The sequence below is a fragment of the Pholis gunnellus genome, assembly GCF_910591455.1.
Source record: "Pholis gunnellus genome assembly, chromosome: 12".
Lineage (NCBI taxonomy): Eukaryota > Metazoa > Chordata > Actinopteri > Perciformes > Pholidae > Pholis > Pholis gunnellus.
The window spans coordinates 7267356-7289962 of record NC_136539.1 but is presented as its reverse complement, the minus strand read 5'-3'; the positions used below and the strand labels follow the sequence as shown (position 1 = coordinate 7289962).

General features: G+C 44.1%; 1 protein-coding gene across 1 annotated transcript in view; it reads right to left on the bottom strand.

The window, feature by feature from the left end:
• Positions 1–1219: 1219 nt before the first annotated feature.
• tmeff2a (transmembrane protein with EGF-like and two follistatin-like domains 2a) overlaps positions 1220–22607 on the bottom strand; it is a 102812-nt gene continuing 81424 nt past the window's right edge. The window contains exons 5-10 of the mRNA XM_079169858.1: positions 21562–21658; positions 10358–10506; positions 8411–8455; positions 8110–8239; positions 4612–4770; positions 1220–1855 (exon numbers count right to left, since the gene is read on the bottom strand). Coding sequence (XP_079025984.1) covers positions 1759–1855; positions 4612–4770; positions 8110–8239; positions 8411–8455; positions 10358–10506; positions 21562–21658 — 677 coding nt within the window. The 3' untranslated portion in view covers positions 1220–1758. The remainder of the gene's footprint in view (positions 1856–4611; positions 4771–8109; positions 8240–8410; positions 8456–10357; positions 10507–21561; positions 21659–22607) is intronic.

Sequence of the window (22607 nt, the reverse complement as noted above, 5' to 3'; positions counted from 1 at the left end):
GGTGCCTTCAGACTTTAGCTCAGTGTATCAATCTAGTACATGATGTCAATGCATAAATAACTGTAGAGGTAACTCTTTAACATCTGTTAGCTCAAATGCACATTTTGGCGGCCACGCACACCAATTCATACAGCAACGGAAAACAACTAACGCTGCACAGGTTAGCCACTCGAAAAAAGAAAGACTTCACTTCCCGTTTCGCTCTTTACGTTCCACCAGCTTCCTCTGGAGTACAGCGCCCTCTAGTGGCTTTAGTGGCAACATCATGTTTGCCACTAGGCTACATATAATTGATATATATATATATATTGTATATATAGTATTATATTAGCCATATTTTGCTGATGCGTTAATGCGTGAGTCTAATTTTACTGCTGCAGTTGGTCAAGGCAGAGCCAATTTTCTCGACTTATACTTATATAATGCGTCTGTAAATGCATTACATTCTGTGAGTTTATCATGTTTTGTATGAAAAAAGTAACTCATAATACAAAGCTGTCAAATAAAAATATAGTGGAGTAAAAAGCACAATGTGTAGTGGAGAAAAAGGATGAAGTGTCCATGAAATACAAATCGCATGACTTCTTTAAGACTGGTGGAAAGAAAACATCCAAAAAACGTATTTATACTAGCTTTGTCTATTTGCGTCTGCAGATTTCTCCTAAATTCACCAACAGTTAGTTTTAGACAATAACTCATTTGCATATTTCATCATCAAATAAAAATAACTATAATTAAAAATGTTTTTCTTTAAATGCAGAGAATGTTATAATAATGTTATATATTTTATTTATACATATATATATTGTTACCAGATTAGCCCAATTTTAATATATATTACTTAAAACATTGTGACAATAGTAGGTACTAACTAGCCTCTAGTTATTGCCCGGTCATTGTAAAATAACAAAGAGCGACACAGCATGTTACATTTCGTGATATAAATTATTTATTTACATTTACAGAAAAATGACCCCATCAAGACAATGTAGTAATAACTATTGGAAATAGAACCCAAGATACAGAAGCCGACGTCATCGTCACAACCGAACAGAGAGCTCTATAATAACATTGTGCCCTCTGTCAAAGGTCTCCTATAACACAAGGTGCAAAGGCATCACGTGTAGCCCCGAAAAAAAACCTCCCAACCCCCCCCCCACACCCCACACCCCCTCCCGGACCAAACAACACGCAACTCATTTAAAGCCCGTTACCCTGCTCTGCGCTACCCCGCTTTGCTTTGACCCTCCTCATCTAGAAACGACAGACACCGGCTAGCGCGCCTCTACCAAAGCTCACACATCTAATACACACTCCCCCATACACACACACACACACACACACACACACACACACGCCCACACACATTCAGTATCCCCATTGCCCCCCCCAACACCTCATAGTTCAGTTTTTCAGAAAAAAACCCAGGGGGGGGGGGGGGGGGGGGGGGAGGGACACGGTGCAGGGAGACACATCTGCACCTGAGGGGGTTGGCGGCGGTCGGGGACTGACCCCAAATGTGCGAGTCCCATCTCTGACTGGTGCGCCAGCTCTTTGCTTCACCGCCATCCTCCCTGGGCATCCTTGAAGTTCGTACTGGGAGAGAAGAGGGCGAGGAGTGAGGGGGTTGGAGGTGGGGGGTGGGGGGTGGGGAAGCAGATCCTAATTTTCGGGGTTGGCCTACGAGGAGGGGGAACATCTAACGCCACAGCGCTCCGTAAAGCGGAGGTGGGACTCCTGTCCGGTGTGTGTCCGGGCTCAGATGAGCCGCGTGGAGGCGCGCATGGTGTTCTCTGTACTGAAGTGGACGTTGTTCTGCTTCTGCCGGTTGATCCTGTTGGTCCGTGGGCACTTCCTGTGCAGGAGAGAAGAAGGGGAGGGGGGGAGGGGGGGGGAGGGTTAGCTATGCCACTCTGCAGCTGTGAAAGCTCATTCTGATGCAATTCGGATATTTGTATAGACCTCAGTACGCTCGTCCTAAAATGATTTCTGAAAAGGATGAGGATGGAAATGTTTTTCTTATTGTCAACAAATCCAACGAAAAGACCAAAGCCAAAATTGATTGAGTAGAATCAAAGCCTGATGTATCGTATTCCTCTGTGTCACAGAGCTCCATTGTTGCTCGACAAACACATCAGTGAGCCACACCATTGCTCTGGGAGACATGTTGCTTCACTACAATGAACACTGCTGTGTATTTTGGGTGCTGTGCTCACTAGTGCATCAAATGTGTATTAAGTCCACAGCTGAAAATAGTCCCCAAAACTGTCCAGGATGTCTTGTTGAAATAATGGCCTACTTTTGATTTCAGAAGCGGGGACACACAATAAAGTCAGACACACATATTTTCTTTTTTTTTTTTTAAATCTAATAATTAGGACGTTAATGGTTATTGTGCTTCCATAATTATTGGTAGTTTAAGAACAACACAATGTATGTAAATCTTTGTGTCGTTATGCACTCGTCCGTCTTAACATCAGCTGTAGTGTATTTTATGATAGATCATAGCTTCCTTACTAAAAAGACGATTGTCCTTTACTGCCTTCCAAGTTTCGATTTGACACCGTAAATAAACACAGAGATTGAAGATAGATAAAATGCTTTCCCAGCCCAGATCCGTGCTTAAAGTCTTCCTCTCAGCCTGTGCACTCTCCACAACCTCCAGCAACAGGGCAGAGAAGTCAAACCCAGGGTAACAAAAACCCTCACTCATGAAGCTAACTGCTTTCAGCTCAAAGGAATAATGAAGTTTTGAGGGACAAACTAACGTTAGTTTGGGTCTTTTTCTCAGATGTGTAGCAGAATACAGAGTTGTGTGGGAACAACATATCATCTGGCACTGAATCCCTTTCGAGCAGACCTTTTCCAACATGTGGCGTGATGTTATACACAGGGTGGCAGAGCGTAGAGATGACCTTTTCCACTCCCGCCTGTTTGTCCTTTAAGTGAACGGCAAGTCTTTATAACAAGCGTGAACCACAAACAAATCCAGCAGCATTGATACGACTACAGCTCAGTCTGCCCCCCCCCCCAAAATAAAGGGATAGGACACTGATTCAACCGGACCACTTTATGAGGTACACCTGGTCACCTGCTCGTTAACGCAAATATCTCGTCAGCCAATCGCGTGGCAGCAACTCAAAGCATCTGTAGATGAGACGGTCTGCTGAAGTTTAAACCAAGCATCGGAAATGGGGAATGAAAGGTGATTTAAAGGGCTTTGAACGTTGCATGGTTGTTGGTGGCAGACGTGCTGGTTTGAGTATTTCATAAACTGCTCATCTGCTGGGACTTTCACGCACAACAAAACATCTCTAATGGTTCGAAAAAGAGAAAATATGGATGAGGTTCAGAATTTGGCATCAACAACGTGAAAGCACAAAATCCATCCTGCCTGGTATTTACTGGTTCAGGCTGGTGGTGGTGGTGTAATGATGTGGGGGATATTTTCTTGGCACACTTTGGGCCTTCAGTAGCAGTAGAGCGTTTTTTTAATTGCTATTTTACCTTTCCTAAACCTTAACATAGTATTTCAGTATTTCCCTTGACCTAACCAAGTAGTTTCCAGGGAAGACAGAAGGTCTTTTTTTTTAAAAGACCGTATATACAGTATGTAACGGGCAGCAATTGACACGTGTTGCTGGACTTTCGTGGGAAAACGCACAAAAAAAAAGAAGGTATTTTTGTAAGGTATCATATGAGGATACGTCTCAATAGAGCAACATGTGGGGATGTGGCGGAACTGGAGACGCCGTCATGTCAATATGAGCCGAAGTCAGTGCCACGCAGAATTAAAGAAAGATGTACCTCATCAAGTGTCCGGTGAGCGTTTGTCTGTTCAGATTCATTCACACTCCTTCACATTGTGTTCATTCACTAGACTCCACTGAAACGAGCGAGAGCCGTGTGACGCATCGCGGGCTTATTAACGAGGCGGAGTGTTTTTATACTTCTTGCCCTAAATTAATATCGCAGAAGCAGCAGGACACACTGATTTAACAGTGTGTGTATTCAGTGTTATAACTCTCTCTTTCCTTCTTTATCCCCCCCCCCCTTACCCCCCCCCTCCATGCCCCTTTACAACTCTCTCATTTTGTCCCCCGTCCTCCTCTCCTTTGCTCAGAGGAGCAGTTTTGTCTCGGCCAAAACTCTTTTAAAAATCTTTTATTAAATGTCATAAATTGCTTAGGTCAGCCGGAGGCAGACAAGCCCCAGGCTATATATATGCGTGTGTGTGTTTGTGTGTGTGTGTGAGTCTTTAATGTGAATACAAAACGTCTGTTCAAACACAAGTTTGAACGCCTACACAGATATCTGTGTGTATCATTGCTTGTACGAACGCGTTGCATGTTTTCGGGTGTGTGTGCGCGTGCACGCTCGTGTGTGTGTGTGTGTGTGTGTGTGTGTACGTCCACAGGGAGCGTGACGGTACTTTCTCTCTGTGGTGTAAGCAAGGTGACCTTTCAGCTGTTTCCTCCAGGCTCAGGAGCTCCACAGCCCCCCTTGTGACTCCCAAATACAGACCGCATGGAAAATACTGCTGCCAGGCTCATTAGTAGTCTGTGTTTCAATGTGAGTGTGTGTGTGTGTGTATGTTAGGCCATGACTCACCTGGTAATGCAGAGCACCACCACACAGATGATGACCACCTGGAGTGCTCCAATGATGGAGGCGATGAGGACGTAGTGCAGTTTGCCGGAGCCTGGAACCACATAGAGCACGTTGTACTCTTTGATGTCACACTGGGGGCCTCTGAAACCCGAGTGACAGCTGAGAACACACACACACACACACACACACACACACACACACACACACACACACACACACACACACACACACACACACACACACACACAAAAAGTGAGATGGAAAATGTTTTGGGCCCTTTGTCCACAACTACAGATGGAATTACGGTTCAGCATTTACAGCGTGGGTTCAAACGATAACACCGGGGGCCGGCTCGTGTTTTCTCCCACAAGTTTCGGACGGCGGTGGATTATTAGCGGTGGAGACAAACAAGCAGTGGCAGTAAGCTGTATTTGTCAAATGACTTTGCGATCACAGAAGAGCGATAGTGACAGTTTGCCTGGTTAAATCACCAATGTGACTGTGAACTGTAATTCAGGTAATTTAGAAAAAGCAACTTGAAAAAAAAGCTATTAGGGACGTGCGGCGTCAATGTAATTGACGTTTTCGGATTTAGCCAGCTTAGTGTGGACGTAGTCGGAGAGAGCCAGACACACACACACACACACAAAGAGAGAGAGAGAGAGAGAGAGAGAGAGAGAGAGAGAGAGAGAGAGAGACTAATGGAGATGATTTTTGCCCTCAGAGAGGAGCTAAAATGGTTCCCCTTTTAATCTCTCTTTCTCTCTCCATCTCCCCTTCTTTCTCTGCTTGCCTCTCTCTCTCTCTCTCTCTGGGGAGGTTGTTACCCACCAACACCTGCATATCCTTGTTTGGTACCAACATACACACACACACACATTCTCCATCCCTGTGACCTGACACTGGGTAAGATGAACATTGCAACCCTGTTCTGTTTGTGCTCCGTTTCCACAGACGCACGCCGCTCACATAGAGGCGACCGCTGTGCTTCCCTCCTCATTAGGACACAAGCTCCGGCATCCCTGCAGCCAGCAGGGGGCAGCAGAGACCTTCCACAACCCCCTCTCTGACGAGCCCCCCCCCCCCCCCCCCCCCCCCCCCCCCCCCCCCCCCCCCCCCGCTCTATATGCATGAAGAATGTGTCTGGCTGGGTGAGCTGGGACGAGCGAGGTTAGAGAGAAAGGAGGGGAGATAGAGGGAGCGAGCGATACCAAGACCCCCCCTTGGCTGCTATCAGGCTGTAAACGATGGCAGACAGGCTCAGGTCTGCCATGTGCATTCATTGTTTGTGTGTGTGTGTGTGTGTGTGTGGGTGGGTGGGTGGGTGGTGGGTTTTAATATCGTTCCTCATTGTACCTTTATGTAAATGCGTGTCTGGGCTGCCTGTGTTCAGGTCTATGTTGTGTGCTTAGGTGAATGTGTATGTGCACTGTATGTGTGCTGCCTGTTGCAGCTTTGAGGCCGCTGTTCTGCAAGTGTGTGTGTGTGAAGTGTGTCTGTATTTGCTGCTTGTATTCCTATTCTTATGAAGCCAAAATGTGACCAAAACCCTCCAAGGTCCGGACATTTTGCTGCCCAATGTTCGTAATGGTTTGGACGCTGTATTCCCCAAAAGGCAGCGCTGAGATCTGGGAACCACTAAAGGCAGCTCCGAGGGAGCAACAAAACAAAGCCCCCAGGTTAGCCAAACTGAGGAGAGTTTTCTTTTCTGAGTTTCTAAGTTGTTGTTTTTTTGTGCTCCTCTTCAAGGTGAGCCTCCATCACAGGTCACAGACTTCCAGGCTAAACTGCGCGCGCACAGGTTTCCTCTGCAGTGAGGGATTATCACAGACACGTTCAGGCTGAAGCCAGACCGGTGTGTTGAGAAACGACGAACAAGCTTCACACCCCATTGAACTACGTACAGATCTCAGTTTGGATAATGGCAAAAAAAAAATGGCTAAGCATTCAAAATGTACATCTAAATGGACTAAAACAATAATTATCCTTTAAAATGCTGGTTTAGGGTTCGGACTAGAAGTAGGACTAGGTTCAGGTCAAGGTTTCTAGTAAGATGAGGCATGTAGTGGTCATGTTTATGCTGCTTTTACTATTTTTTGGCCACTTGGGATTAGCCTAACAAACTGTAAACAATACTGAGATTAGTGTTGTAGTAATGAGTTGCTATGGCTAATGTGTTAGCAAACAGTTATATATTAAAGCACAGACAAAACATATCTGTCTCTTTAGCTGCTAAACACACCAGCTCGTGGCTAACTTTGTCCGTTTTGCTGTCCGGTGCTGGGTAGACCGGGTACAGGGGGTTTAATCAGAGCTTTCCTACTGAAAGCCACGGTGATGAGAGGAGCGATGGTGGATAAAAACTGTCAAGTTGTGAGAAGAAGAACCCCCAAAAATGAGCTGAAAGATGCTAAAAGAATAAGTAATTTCAAGTGTTACAGCAGAACTGCTTTCAGGTTAGTGCTGAGGTTTTTGAGTATTAGACTGTAAGCAGTAGTTGTGTTGATCACTTGCAATTGAAACGCTTTTTATAGTTGCTGTGAACAATACTCAAATATTTCAGAGCTTCTGGGAACTCGCTGATGACACACTCGAGGTGTCAGTCTTCCATGCACGGTGGTGTGTTTGCAGCCAAGTATTATCATCGGCAGACAGATGACGGTGCAACAAAGTGTGGGTTGTCGAGATGAAATCATCACCGAAACCGAATGATACTTGTGTGAAACGACATCATGATGTGCGTGGAAGGAAACTCCACCGCGGGATCCATTTGAAGCGGTGAAGCATATTTGACTGGTCAACAGCCAGATCTCGACTACTTCCTGTCCCTCAGCACACTGGCAAGATAAACCCGACAAATTGATAACAAATAGGCTCAAGCGCTCTCCTTCAAAGGCTTAATTTCACAACTGACGAGCCATCTTACATTACAGCGCTTTCTTTTTCGGTGTCTCCAGATGAGGGAGGGACGGCGTCATCCAGTTTGTGGTGAAAACACAAGAGCCGGTCTGGGTCCTCTCTTGTTATGTCGGATGTATTTACAGCCCCAACACAGTAACAGAGTTACAATGTAAAAACACTGTTGCCACTAATAGCCGAGATGAATATAGTTTAATTGATTGCTACATGAGAATCCATGCACTGTAGCCCATAATTAGCTACTACCCATATAGCCTTACATATTGCTAGCTATTAAAAACCCATTCAACTCATTGTGAATGAATAATCAATAGCCCCGACTCCAATGCATTATGCTAAAATTACACCATATTTGGAAAATAGGGTTCAATTACCTAACTTTTTAGGAATGCTCTAAACTTGTCCGCCAATATTGTGGCATTAACTGTTAAAAAGTGTTAAATAAAACAACAGCAAATACGTAGAACATGATACTGATACTGTCTGCCCTGTCCCTACCCGTCCCTTTTCCCCACAGAACAGTACCACTGTGTGTGTGTGTGTGTGTGTGTGTGTGTGTGTGTGTGTGTGTGTGTGTACCTGCAGGAGGGCTGAGCCGGGATACTTGGGAACTGACACTCCCCGTGGACGCAGTAGTGTTTGTAGTCATCCGGACAGGGGATGTACAGGCCGCGGGCCAGCTCGTTCCTCGGATCCTCTTTTTCCTCATCTGCGTGAACACAAATCGCATGCACTCAATCCACCAATCCTCAAAGCAACACGTGCGAGATGAGAGCAACGCTCGAGAGCGACGCAGACAAAGAATAGAACGGGAGTCAGGAGGACTAATGCAGCTTTGAGTGGCAGCACGTGTTATTTGGCGATCCGCCATTGCACTCACCTGTGTTGGCCCGTGCGAAGTGTCCGTCTCCGCCTTTGATGTCGCCTGGAAAGGTTGAAAAACAGATTCAAAGTGATTTCAGGTCACCACATCCTCCCTAGGGCTCCAGCCCCCCCCCCGCCATTATGGGTTACATTGTTCAAACTGACGCCGGTGCGAGTAGGGGGGGGGGGGTTGAATGTGAATCATCATCTCAACAAAGGGTTCACCTGGTGTGTGTGCACCCGTCCAGTTAATGTGTATGTATGTGAGCTATTCTCTTCAAAAGTGAGAGAGCGTCACACCTGGAGAATGGTGGAACGGAGCAGAGGGTGGAAGAGATCAGGGGGAATAGTGCATGTTTTGCTCACCTTATTGACGCTGCATTGAATTCCTCTTTTCACAATGGCAAGACGAAATCTCCTTCCAATCATTATCATTTTATTGATTTCTTTCTGTGGTCCGTGAATTTATTCTGTGAAAGTATTTCCCAGGTTTACGATGCAATTATTTCCTTTTTAAAAAAAAAAAAAATCGTATTTATTTTTCCTTTTTTATTGGCTCTCGGGACACCAGCGGAAGAATAATAGTGAAGAAACAAAGCGGCGTTTCCGTGAGATCAGAACCTAGAGTCTAGTTTGTATGGCATCCACGTAAGAAAAATGACAGAAAACTAAATTCCTTTTTAGGGCCGCTCAGAGGGGGAGACGCTGCAAACTAAACAAGACTACAGCTACAAAAAAAGCCTCTTCTTTCCTCTCATCCTGCTTCCTTTCCTAGCTTCACACATTGATGACAACTTGAGGTCTTAATGATACTGCACTTCAATTTATGAGCATCTGGTGCCACAACTGCATAAATGAAAATATTTTAAATGCTATAGGCTTGTTCAATTCTGAGCTACGGTAGAAAGCAAGAAAAAAAGAAAAAAATTAAAACAGTTTCCCTGTAATATGACAAGTGACACATGGGGAAGTAGTGTAAAACCAGCAATCTAAATATCAAGCTGCCACTTTGAATCCCGGCTAACGTAATGTCTACTTTTTCACGGGTCCAAATCCCTCCCGTTTCTTGCTTCGCTCGCCACTTTTCCTGATTGAAACGGAATGCGGGGAGCCGTGATGGGATCGATCGGGGCGGTGCGACCCAAAAGGGTGCAACATGGGGGAATACAGATTTGTCTTTGTGTTCCAGAGCTGGTTAGCCCTGATTACTTTCCTCCCCATTACTCCTCAAAAGCTTTCATCTCGGTTCTCACATCTCGATCAATTGTCCTGTTGGTCCTTGGTGGACGCAGAGCCAAATAAAATGCTCGCACATGTACCCATACACAACAAAAGCCGCTAACAATTGAGATCTGAGCACCCCCCCTGGATTGAGACGGTCTCGTTCTCTCTTTCCACCTTGTGACAACTTCGGGCCAGATCTTGTAGTTGCATAAAGCAAAACTAAGGAGAAATTGAAGTGTTGGGAGATCATACCTCAAATAAAATTAAATAAAAAAAAGCTTATCCACAAGAAATGTTCTCAAGCGCCTTTGTCTTCTCCCCTCGTGGATTAGCACTATCACTCGGTGTAGGGATTCAACCACAGAGATTAATAAAATAACTTTATCCCTGGGACCGTTGCAAACAAACGCTGCACCCAAATAAAAGATACTACACTAAAAAGGGGGGGGATAATCGTTCAGTAAAATTATCAATATACATAGCAGAGAAGGCTATGTGGGATTTGGGGATTATCTTTGCACACTATTCCGAAATATGATTGAGTGCAAATTCTGAAATGTGGTTGCAGCTGCGGCTGGAGGGAGATATAGAGTCGTGTGGTCTGCATTCAGATCTGCAAGCTGCCTCATTTACCCCCAACTTTAACCTGACGGCTTCCACTGTGGGTGTGTGTGTGTGTGTGTGTGTGATGTTGTGTCTCTTGGAGCGATCGCATGCTGTGCGTGTTTTGGAGTCTGACCTTGGCAGTGGCCCAGGTACTTGACCTCGATGCGTTCCTGCTTCTGACAGGACGCCTCCTTCACCTGGCAGGGGTTGTCATAGGAACGACCGTCTGAGGCACACACCGGGTTGAAGCTGATGTGGGAACAGTCGATGTTGCAAACACACCTGCAGAGCAAGAAATCATATTAGTCGAGGCGTCCCAGCATTTGTTTTATTATCTATGCCAAGATCTGAGATAAATGAGATCTGAAGTATTAATAACAACGATAGCATCTTTATTCTGAGAGACTTGTATGTGGTTTTGACAGCGAGGGACGCGGACTCGTTTGGGGATTAAAAAACGAGACAGAAAAAAAACAGTACAGCTTGCACTCAGTCAGGATGTTGGACCATGCATAGTAATCCTGTTCAAACTGGGTTCTGGCACATTCAATCTGACACAATAGAAAATGGATTTAACTCCAAGAGACAGACTCCACGGAAGGCTTGATTGACAGATGATGTATTCTTATAATGGCAGGAAGCAATTAATAATGACAGAATTGTAGATAACAAAGCAGTACATTTTTTGTGTTGCAGGGGGAAATTGCAGCACAAAAAACAGCCGCCATTCCAAGGCTTTCAGATATGTAATTTATTCTAGATAACATTGAAAATAGCCTGAATGGAAAATAATAACGTATAAGCTAAAGCTATCATAGTGCACACTGAAAAACAGCTCGGTGAAAAAAAAAAGAAAATTCATTGAAGATTGCAGAGCAGCTTTCTGGTATTACCCCATGTCTTTTTAATGTCCTTTAACAAAGCCCACTCGGCTGAGAAATTCTAAAAAGCGATCATCGATGAGGATGAGGACGGCCGCAGAACATTGGCTTCGAGGCCACAGGCATGTCTGGTGTGTTATTGTCACAGCTGGGCACTAAAGTGTGGCCTACATTACCTTCAAATGGAAATTCTGTTATTTCCACAAGCAAGTAATAATCACTGATAGCTTGATTAGCTTAAAGTGGTGATATACATGTTTTTTTTTGTTGCTTCATCCCATCATTATGAAGTAAATGCTGATTGCAGAATCTAATGGCTATAGAATAATGACACCCTCGGCGATCCGATTGTTTCCCTATTAGCCTCGCTTTCACTATGCAATTCTGTCCGCCACTGGGTCGTGGTCTCCCGGGGAAAATGAAGGCTCCATCTTTTACTAGTTTTACTCTGCCTGCATAATAGCACTGAGCTCAGGGTTTCTAGTTCAAATTGGTGTTCTTACGGTTGGTTCTTGCTTTGGGCAGTAGCCAGGCTAGTAGCGGTGGCTATGTTGCTAACGCCACTGCTAGGTAACGCTAGCAGCCCGAAAACGAACCGGGGACTGCAAAAGAAACCAACATCTGTGTTTGTTTCTGGCTGCTAGTGTTAGCTACCGCTAGGCTAACACTAGCAGCCAGACAGAGACATCTACGATACGTTGTCCGGTTGGGAATCCAAACACAGATTTTCTTTTTTTGCAGTCTCCTTTCAAAAATGAGCTACTATATTCTGTTGTATCAGTTACAACTTACTGACTACCAGCCAAACTAAAATTGTGTTCAGGTTTAGTAAAAGACATGGTTTGGGTTAAAATGACTACATTTGTTATGTTATTTAAGGACGGCAATTTAAATAAATAAACGGTCACTTTTGGTTTTAAACGAGACACGATCAGAAGTCTCCTGAGTGAAAGTCTCCTGAGTGAAAGTCTCCTGAGTGAAAGTCCTTTGTTTTTTTGCCCCATCTACCACTCCATCCGCCTCCCGACACAAACTTTCGCGGACAGTCTTTTGTAATCCGCAAAAATTATATTTCCCTCGAAACTAATATATAACCAAATACAAAGAGAGAGTGAATGTCAATTTTGTCTTCGGCATGTAGCTATGCTTTTTCGACTCCGTAAAGCAGATCAGTTGCACCCTTCCATACAGCTGATGTTTCTGGTGTGTTTTTGTGGCAGACTAATGCATTCATTTCTCAGTGACTCAGGCGCTTACTTGATGCTTTCAGGGCTCGCAAATTAACCGGGCAATTTGCTGTCGCACCACAATTTTCTGTGAAATTTAAGCGTGAGACATTCTGTGTTTGTCTACGTGTGTGTGTGATAGTCTGTGTGCGACATCTGCAAAAATGACAGAGAGAGAGTCAGCACATACACCTGCGTGCATGCGCATTAATGTTTGTGTGTTTGTGTGCGCACGTCTTTTGCCACACGTGTAGTGTGACCCTTAAGTGCGTGACAGGCCCGATCAGCAGAAATTACACCCAGATTGCCTTCCCTAGACAGTTGCTGCTGAGTAGCACTAAACGCTAGATTCTGTAATTATAAATCTGTCATTATTCTCCTGGTCTTTTCATTTTCCCCTGGTGCCAAGCTCTCAGTAAAGCACAGGCATTCAGCTGTCTTACAGCTGCATTTGCATATGTGCACACGTGGGCGCCCACCAACACATAACCGTGTGCCCACACACACACACACACACACACACACACACACACACACACACACACGAGCAGACACCTTCTCAATCAGCCATGATGATTCGTACTGCTGACATTGATGTTGATTGAAACGCCGTGCAGCAAAGCGTGGCAGTGCTCAGCTACTGTTGTAATGATGGATCAGCAAAGTAGGAATGATGTAAAGAAGGGCTTTGTTATGCATCATAGAAGACATCCAAAATCCTGCTTGACACTGCAGGTGAGCCGATGCAGCTCTGAATGACCTGCCACTGCAAAAGGTTACACAATGACTCTGCAAAAAGAGTAGGATTTTCCTGAAAAATAACGTCTAGACTGATCCCATAACAATCCCTCTCAATCATCGCTTATGAGACCTAGCTACCGTGGCTCCTATAAAATGACGTTCCCATGGAACTAAACTACATTCTCAAACTAGTTTTGAGGTAAACAAATGTATTACAATTGCAGTTTTAAACAGCAAAAAAATGCAACAAACTACTTTGTTAGGTTTAGGCAACACAACTACTTGGTTAGGTTGGGTAAAAAACATAGTTTGGGTTCAAATAACTACGTTTGTAATGTTATTTAAGCTGCGGACGTAAATTAGTATAAGTAAACGTTCACTTTTGGTTTCAAACGGGACACGATCGGTGGTCTCCTGGGTGAAAGTCCTGTATTTGTCTGACCCGTCCACAACTCCAACCTCTTCCTTACATGAACATCATCTAAAAAACAAACGTAATCCACGTATTACGTTTCCATTCCCTCGAAACATAATACAGCTCGGCGAAGGGGCAAACGGACAAAGCTCCTTCTAAAACAAGAGAAAATATTGGGTTAGCTGTCACCTGCTGACGACTACCCTAACCTCGTGGAGCCAGTAGGCTCATTGTGTTTAAAGGGTTAATTCACCCAAATGACAAAACAAGATATATTCCGTCTAACCCCAAGACGATCTCTAGCCGTGCATAGTTTGGGTTTTATTTGCAAAGGTTTTGAAATATCTGCCTCAAGACCTCGCTGTCAACAGCTCTCACCAGAGAAATAGTCCCAAAATTAACTGTTGAGTCTGTATATCACCCACAGAAGTAAAGATACTGTCTGTGGAAAAATATGTTATTGAATTTTTATATTTGTGATTTTTTCACTACAAATGAATCCCCATTCGCTTCCCAATAAGAGGTGTAAAAGTGACAAGAATCAGAGATAAGAATACTTTGATAAACAACCACAGATCCAACACAAAGTCTTTGTGACAAAAATTGATAAAAAAATATATTTTCACTCTGAGCTCATCTGCCTCTGATCTATGTGTGTGTGTGTGTGTGTGTGTGTGTGTGTCACCACTCTCTCGCTAGCTATTCACATACAGTATGCCCAGATTTTCAAGGAGAATAAATAACATTCTACCCGTATACAACACTGCCGGAAAACCTTACATTGAATCGTCAGTATGTAAAACACACAGTAGTATCATAAAATGTACCAGTGGCAATATAAATCTTGCAACATCAATGTGTACGCTGACAGCAGCAAATGTCACATCAAGACTACACCAGCCCCTGACTCCTCTTGGTTGAAGGCAAATACTGAAGAACTCTGTTTTATTTACAAGGACTTGTACCCGTACAGCATTATTCAAGACAATAAATTTAGGCCTGGGTAGATTTTAGGTAGCATAAAAGCAGAAAACGTGTATTACTCCCCACGTCTACTGTTATTGGTGTAGCAGTAGACAACAGGTATTTGTCATTTAGTATTTGATATAAAAATTAAGAAAATATTCTTTTAGTCACGGATAATTAAAACTACATATAGTTTAGAAAAAAATAAGTACAAATATGAAATCTTGTCCAACCGTGGCTTAATTGTGTTGTGCTGAATTGGCTTGGACTCACAGAGAACTGTATTGTTATAAATATAACTACTGTATATATTTTTTTGTATCGGATCATGGACAGTGTATCGAGACATGTGTCAAATCCTCAAAGAGGGATAGATACACACCCCTACTTCCATTGTGAAAGGTGGATGCAGATACCACACAGTTAAAGACAAAACTATCTGTAGAGCTAGATACAGAGCTAGAGAGGCAAGTGAGTTGTTTTTAGTTTGAGTTAACCTTTAAAGTGTATTAAAAAAAACAGACTTTAATTTAGCAATAGCCACCCAGCCCCAAGAGACGATTAGGCTCACAATTAAAATGGCTGCTTTATCATTAAGAGCGTCTAAATGAGCATAGTTCAATCATGAAAGGAGGCAGCGAGAAGAATTGTGATGAACTAAGAAAGCGAAACATCTTAAGAGCTTCTGAGCTAAAAGGACATTTTCATAGGGAGTATAGGCTTCACGCTGCACACATGTACATGTAGACATGCACATTATCCCCCCACAACCTCCCGCCGTAGGAGAGCTTTCAGAGCCTCGGCCATCCCGAGAGGCCGCTGTTGCTCGGTGGCTGATGTCTGGGCTTCATGCATTTTTAATGAGGCCTCTCACTTTCTCCACAATAGGCACTATACCACCAGACTGCAGTGCGTCAACACATCCTAATGCTGCCCGCACACGCACTCGAACACCTGCAGACAGGCGTGCGCAAACAGCCATGTACATGCACGGGGCGGGCGATCGCTTTGTGATAAGCATCGCTTTTTGCTTTTTCTCTCTCTCTCTCATACACCAAATCATTGCTTTCACACATTCTGCTGAGAGGCACAAAGTCGTTGAGAAGTGCTAGTGGTGTTGGTGTGTGAACGTGTGTGCTGTACATATCGGAGTGTGTGTGTGCCACGAGAGCGCACTTTCTCGGCAGGATGTGTCGTATTGATTAGTTCCCTGCGATTGTTTCCCTCCCATCAAAGTCCCCCCCACCCCCCCCAGACTGTCTGCTGGCTTCCCAACCGAAAAGGGCACTTTACACTCGTATTTTATTACTTTAAAAAAAAAAAAATTTAACCTTTATTTAGATAGACAGTAATCTCATTGGTTCTCAAGAGGGACCCGGTTAAGACACAACAGCAATACGACACAAAGTTACAGACAGACAGGACATTCATACAAAGACGAAATAGAACAAGAATGATTAAAAGAAGTGGGTAGTTTAATAGCTATGCACATGCTGCTCTCTCCAGATTTCTAAAAATAAGTTTAAAATCATACTGGACAGCTTCAGTTCTTGCTGTAGCGTGTTCCAGGTTGAAAGGAGAACGCCGTTTTCGTTTTTTTTTACCAAATTCTGTACGGACTGAGGGGATGGAGAGAGTGATGAAGCGCTGGGAGCGTAGACTACGGCAGCCCTGTTTTACGTGATATGCATGCGGATAGTAATTGGGCAGCAATCCAAGGGTGGATTTATAGATAACATTATACCAGTGCAAAGTTCGGCGCATGGATAATGGCGGCCAGTTGACTAAAGAATAAAGAGTGTAATTGTGTGTGAGGGGTTTACAACCGGTTATGAATCTCAGAGCGCCGTGATAGACAGCGTCCAACGGGTGAAGAGAGTGAAGAGCTGAAGCGTTCACGTACACAACATCCCCATCATCCAGACGAGGCAAGAAAGCAGCAGCAGCAAGCCATTTCCTGGCATTTAAGAAGAAACGGGATTGTGTTCCTTAAAAAAAAAGGAATCCAATTTCCTTTAAAGATGATCAATACGGAAATTTGAAAGAAAGGCTTTCATCAATATTGCTATGCCTAAATATTTTAAGGGAAACTTTGTAGGACACTGTAACATAAACACACTGCAGCTGAGGCCAACATATCCACTGACGGCCTCATGTTGTGTACAAATCCTTAGCAGCAAACCTCATTGCAACTGAACATAGCATTGATTTTCGTAATCCTTAGCCTCAAATTTCACTGTAATCCTTTGAAAAAATGAGTGAACGGCAAACAGGCAGACAGGGAGAGAGAGCTAAAGAGAGAGGAAGAAGAGAGAGAGAGAATAAATCAGCAATGTTGACACAGAAAGAAAAAGGGAGAAAGAGAGAAGAGAGGATATACGTCCATATATATGTACACATATATTATATATATATATATATATATATATATATATATATAGAGTATATATACTAGGCTTGAGCGATATGATGAGATAATCGTCCAATACGACATTGGTTGGCCACGAAATTGTCCTCACGTGTCCTGTTATGAACTCCCCGTTCAACAGAATACACAAGTCTACCACGACTCCATCCAAAAGGAGCAGCCGGACCAAAAACACCTACCACAGTGAGCAATCAACCCTCAATCTTTGGGGCATTCGCAAAGGCAACAAAATATCTATGTGCGACTATAAATTTATCGTTGTTTTATCGTCAGTAAGGGAATTTCAATATCATCCCAGTGCTTCCCATTCATTACCTAGACTCTGGCGGCCAGCCAAAGTCTATTTTGTTCTGACACAGTTGTAAAAATGAACCACACATTTCAACAGGTGGGCTGGCTGGCCCCCTCCGCAATCAAATGGCTACAAAGAGACACCAAACAACTTCAAAGAGATACAAAACAACCTCAAAGAGACACAAAAAAACACAAAGAAATGATAAAAGACTTCAAAGAGACAGAAAACGACGACAAAGAGACACCAAACAACCTCAAAGAGATGCATATCATCCACAAACAGACTAATAACGAGTGCAAGGAGTCACAAAACAACTACGAAGAGATGATAATTCAACACAAACAAAAACAAAAAATGACCACAAAGAAATGGCTCATTCAAAGGAAAGCAGAACTACCATAAATCCGTTGTGGGTGTCTTATTCCTGTGTAGGAGGGATGTCGTGGGGTCAGGGAGCTTGAACATGTCTGTGCCCGCTGGCCCATTGTCTCATAATCTGTCCAAGTCAGTAATGTGTGGAGGGCTTCCAGGGAGATGTTGTGTGTACATGTGTGTGTGCGCATGTACCCAGCTCAAGCAAAACAAAGGCAGCTGCCCACCTTCCCTGTTGGCCTGTGACTGTCTGGCATTTCATTGAAATTCTCTTTGCTCTTCATAGAATGGGCTTTAATAAGGTCGCAAGTGGCGTCTTTGAAAAGCCCCACGCTCCTTTCTCGGGAGGTCGAAACCCAGCGTTCGCACGGCAAGTGTCCCCCCAGCCCCTCTCTATGGCTAGCCCACTATTTGCTCCTCCTCTACCATAATTCTATCAACACTGATGGGTGCTATTGACGGGTTTGAAAGCTTGGCTTTTCGTGGGTAATTACAGTTTTACACCACAAATGGATCTAAATGGGTTTTTGCAACACTCTATTGATCCTTGAGGGGTAAATTGGTCTTTTTTTTGCCTGTCTCCTGCCTCCAGAGTACATAGAGCTACAGAGGGATGGCGTAAGGAAAGCAAGACATTTTGTAACAGCAGGGTCAAATGCAGTATACTAGTTTAGCCAAAACAGCTTTAACCAACGTACAGTATTTCAGTCAGTCACATCACTGAGCACAATTTTATTTTCCTTATTTGTATCTAAATGATGATGAGAAATATAATCAAAGTAATGTTGATTGGTGAAGGGACTGGAATGGAAACGCTGCTTTCTGTTGACCAGACTGCTCAATGAAAGTATCACTTCTCAGCACATTATGACAATGGCCCTTCATCATAAATGTCACGCATGCTATTCTGTTGTCAAAGTGTATTAAAAGACATCAAAATGTTGTGTCATGATTGCACTGAAGAGCACACTGATGGTTTATTCCTCTAAAGGCCACAAATAATGCTGTTGATGCCACCAGCATTGGCTCGGCATTTTGGAAAGCAATACATTCATATCAGAGTGGCTTTAATAGTACTTTGAGTTTAGCCAAGTTCCAGATCTCTGAGTTGTTGCCCACATTTCTCAAAGAGAATAAAGCGCTACTTCACCTACACAATGACCATTTGTAAATCATAGAGTAAATTTCTGCTTTTGCGTTTTACCGCTGCGGGGCTTCCACAGGTTTGATTATATGCAAACCTGCTAAACCCACATTTGTCATTATGACACGTTCTGGCAAATTAAAAAGTAGCCTACATCCGCACGCCAACTAAATACAACTTGAATTGCATTAATAACAAGAAATATGACTATCAGACTGACGGAGTCACTAGACAGGGTGTGCACAATCCTGTAGCCATATGCCAGCTACAGGAAGGAGATCACATTTCAGTAGAGCTAAGAGGGGAAGAGGTGGAGATGAGCATTGTGTTTCTTCACGAGAAAGTTCATGTGTTTTTTTTGGGGGTGACGAGACGGGTCTCGCCCAGCCAGTATAAAGTTATAGTTGAGAACGTAGCAGCGCAGTGTGTGTGTACAGTTTATTCGTCTGTGAATGAATGCTGCGACTTCTCAACACCAAAGCCCCTGTTTGCACTGCACTCATACGGCGGTTCTGGCTGATAACATCGCAGCACCCAAGCACCCGCCCTCTGGTTCCCCCCCTCATGACACCGTCAGCTCTGCCAGCACTTTCGCCATTGTTTGCACTGTTAGCACAGTTAGCTGCGAATTGCCGGCTTAGCCGTCGCCATGTTGAGAAAGCAAATACCCCCAAAAATGGAATGATTCTGTTGGTGCCGTAAGATGCAACAGTGAAGTCCGTTTACAGCCCCTTACCAATCAGCTGTGCACTATGTCATGCAAGTCGTGAAAGACAGTAAGCTACGAGGGGTCAGGATCTAATGTGTGGCCATGTCTGTTGAGCAAGAATGCATGTCTTCGTGATTGCCTGATCTTCCACGGTGACCATATAGTCCGACCAGAAACAACAACTTTTAAAAGGAATGGTTTGTAACTTTTGGGATATACACTTTCAAGATATTCACTTGTTTGCAGAGAGTTGAATGAGGAGATTGAAGCCATTCTCATATCTCATATCAATCTTCTAATTCAACTGTAGAAAAGTGAAGAAGCGGATTTCCCAAAAATGTCCCGACAACTCCTTTAAAACTGATTTCTTGGATCAATACGACAAAAGTGAACTGCTCTTGGCAAAATTCTACCGCAGCTTCTATGTCGGCTGAAGACGACATCGCCAAGACGGACGCATCAGTCGCTACTAAACGATGATAACACGCTCCCAAACACAATACAACTAATATGAATAAAACATCAGACTAAATGATGAAGTGAAAACAAAATGTCACTTGAGTCTGATTATCATGCCACTTTGAGTCCCACATACCCTAAAACGCAGTGGCTAGCAATTTACGGGGCATATATTTATCCCTACACAATGTTTGTATGAAAATAGGAAAAAGGCATTATAATAAACACATCACTTTTCCCATCTCCTGGCTTTTGATTACAGTCATCTCTCTCCTCTCATTGTTTGATTAACTGGCGGTTTTGTTTGATTAAAATCAGCTGCCGCCTGATTGGAACAATATTCATTCTAATCAAAATGATCCTGCGCCGCGCCCGCGGTTGGCTGCTGTTTGATGAAAATTACCTGCTGTTGGGTTACGATCACCTGTCTGATTATTTGCCAGAAACATTTTCTTGTCAAAGTACCTTGGGGCTTTTGGAAGATTAAAAGAGAACTTGTAGTTTCCGTTCTACAAGAAAGGACGCTGAAATATTCATGTCTGTTTGTGTCAACTGCTTTTTTTTAACAGGATACATTACTGACTTAGGCTGCCTCTCTTGTCTTATCCATTGTTTTATTTATTTTTTGGGGGGGGGGCTTTGTTCCATGCTTGAGGCTCCATTATCTCGAATGCTTTCAGTTTTGCGTGCACGCATCATCGACAGAGTGCTCTGTGCTGTTGTGACCTTATGAATTTGACCTTTGGGGATTAAGAAATTGCCAATAAATCAATTTCTGTGTTTTAGCAGAATGTTAAGGTGCATTTGTGAAAGTGGGTGGCATCACGAGGAGTGGACTCCAGCTGTTTGGTATTTGCAACAAGGCTCCGAATGCATCATGAAGCCATTCGTTGGCATTACACTTACGGCACACCAGGGTACATTATCTTTCCATTACATCAGGCAGTTTGATAGAGCCATACTCTCAGGGCACTTCTAATTTCAAGCGGTACGTCTGGGATTTCTTACACGGCCTGCCTTATATTTTGCTGATACCAGCCGATCCCTGTTCCTCACCGAATCAGCGATGTTGGTTCACTGAAGCTGCCGAAAAGCAAGTGCACCGACGCTGCTGTCTGGTGCAGAAAAACCGTGCACCAGACGAGCCTTCATCTAATTGAGCTCTGCACCCGCATTGTTTATCCTGCACCCATGAGGGTGCTTCTGGCGCTGCTCCTTTGCTGATGCGCGCCGATAACACATCGCCCGAATCCGTCTCAACCGCAAACAAACGGTTAAACTCACAGCGAACGTTAGTTCTTCGCTGAACTAGTTTTCCTTGGATGAGTCAAAGTCATTTTTGGCCTGACATTGGCAAGTCCTGTAAGGATAGTAATTGGATTTCCAGAATAAGGGAAGAAATCTCCTTTCTCTCTGTGCCCTGCTCTAGTAATTGAGGTTAAATGAAATGGTCAACCATGCAGTAAACCTTCAGTGGGTGTTCAGCAGCGGATGTGTGCAGTATAAAGAAGAGTTCTCATCTGAATTCTTAGTGTTCAAACTCGCAAACATTTTTTGGAAAGGCAAACATTGATGTATATAAATATATATATAGGGGGGATTTTTTTGACAGAAGAAATATGAAAAGGTGTCAAGATCACTTGAGTCTAGCTGTGTAGGTCAACTGGTGTCACGTGGCTTTTTGTGTGTGTGCAAACTCACCAAACATCCTCGGCGTCCACGTCGCATTCAGCCCCGAACTGGCAAATATCGCAGGTAGACGTTTCCTTCTGCCCTGCCTCGGTGGAGCCCTCTCCTCCTAAAAAAAAAAAAAAAAGGGATGGAGGGAGACAAGAGGAGAAAATGTTTCACGCCTGTTTCACTCAAGACGGATCTGCAACAGCGTGTCTGCGACTGTATTTGTCAAACACCCAACTGGTGCATTCAGAGGGAGCACAAACCTGTCACAAGGGCGCGTAACAATGCACCCCCCCCCATCGCAATGCAATGTGACCGTGAGACATCAGTTTTGGACAACACAAGTGCATTTATATTCTGCCATATCCCGTCATAATCCCACTGAAGCCATCTCCTTCATCCTTTCAACCCCCCCCCCCCCCCCCCCCCCCCCCCCCCCCCCCCTCCATCCCCTCCCTCTCGTCCCAGACTCTCCCCGCCTGACTCTCATCTATCACTCCCAATATCCCCCACTGATCTTTTTGGAGTCCCTCTTTTATTTCATCCCGCTGATTTCCTTGCGCTGGGAGTGCGACGACTCCTTGGCGGCGGGGCCGGTACTGCCGTCGGGCTTACCGCGGCTTAGGGACCCCGCCGGTGCATATCTCGCCTCATGAGCGGCCGAGGGAAGTAGAGAGAGAGAGAGAGAGAGAAAAAACAAAAAGGAAAAAAAAGCAATCTGGCCAATCTGAAATTGCATTCTCCTACCACAGAGGACTCCTCAGTCTCTGCCAGCTTTGGCTCTTCTTCTCTTTCCCCTCGGCCCTCATCTAGAAAATAGAAAAGCTCTATTTTTAAACTTACTAGGGCCCTTGAGGACAACTTTGGAGAAGAAGGCGAAGAGGTGGAACTTGGCATCATTTCAACATGTCATATATTTAATCTCCCCCCCCCCACACACACACACGTGCACAGACACCGGCATCCCTCCCTTGTGTCGCCTCTTACATTTCCCTCCTGAAACCTTTGTTATTTCTCGTGATCCCTGGCGACGGATGAATTGGAAATAACTCTTTTCGGGAGGTTTAACC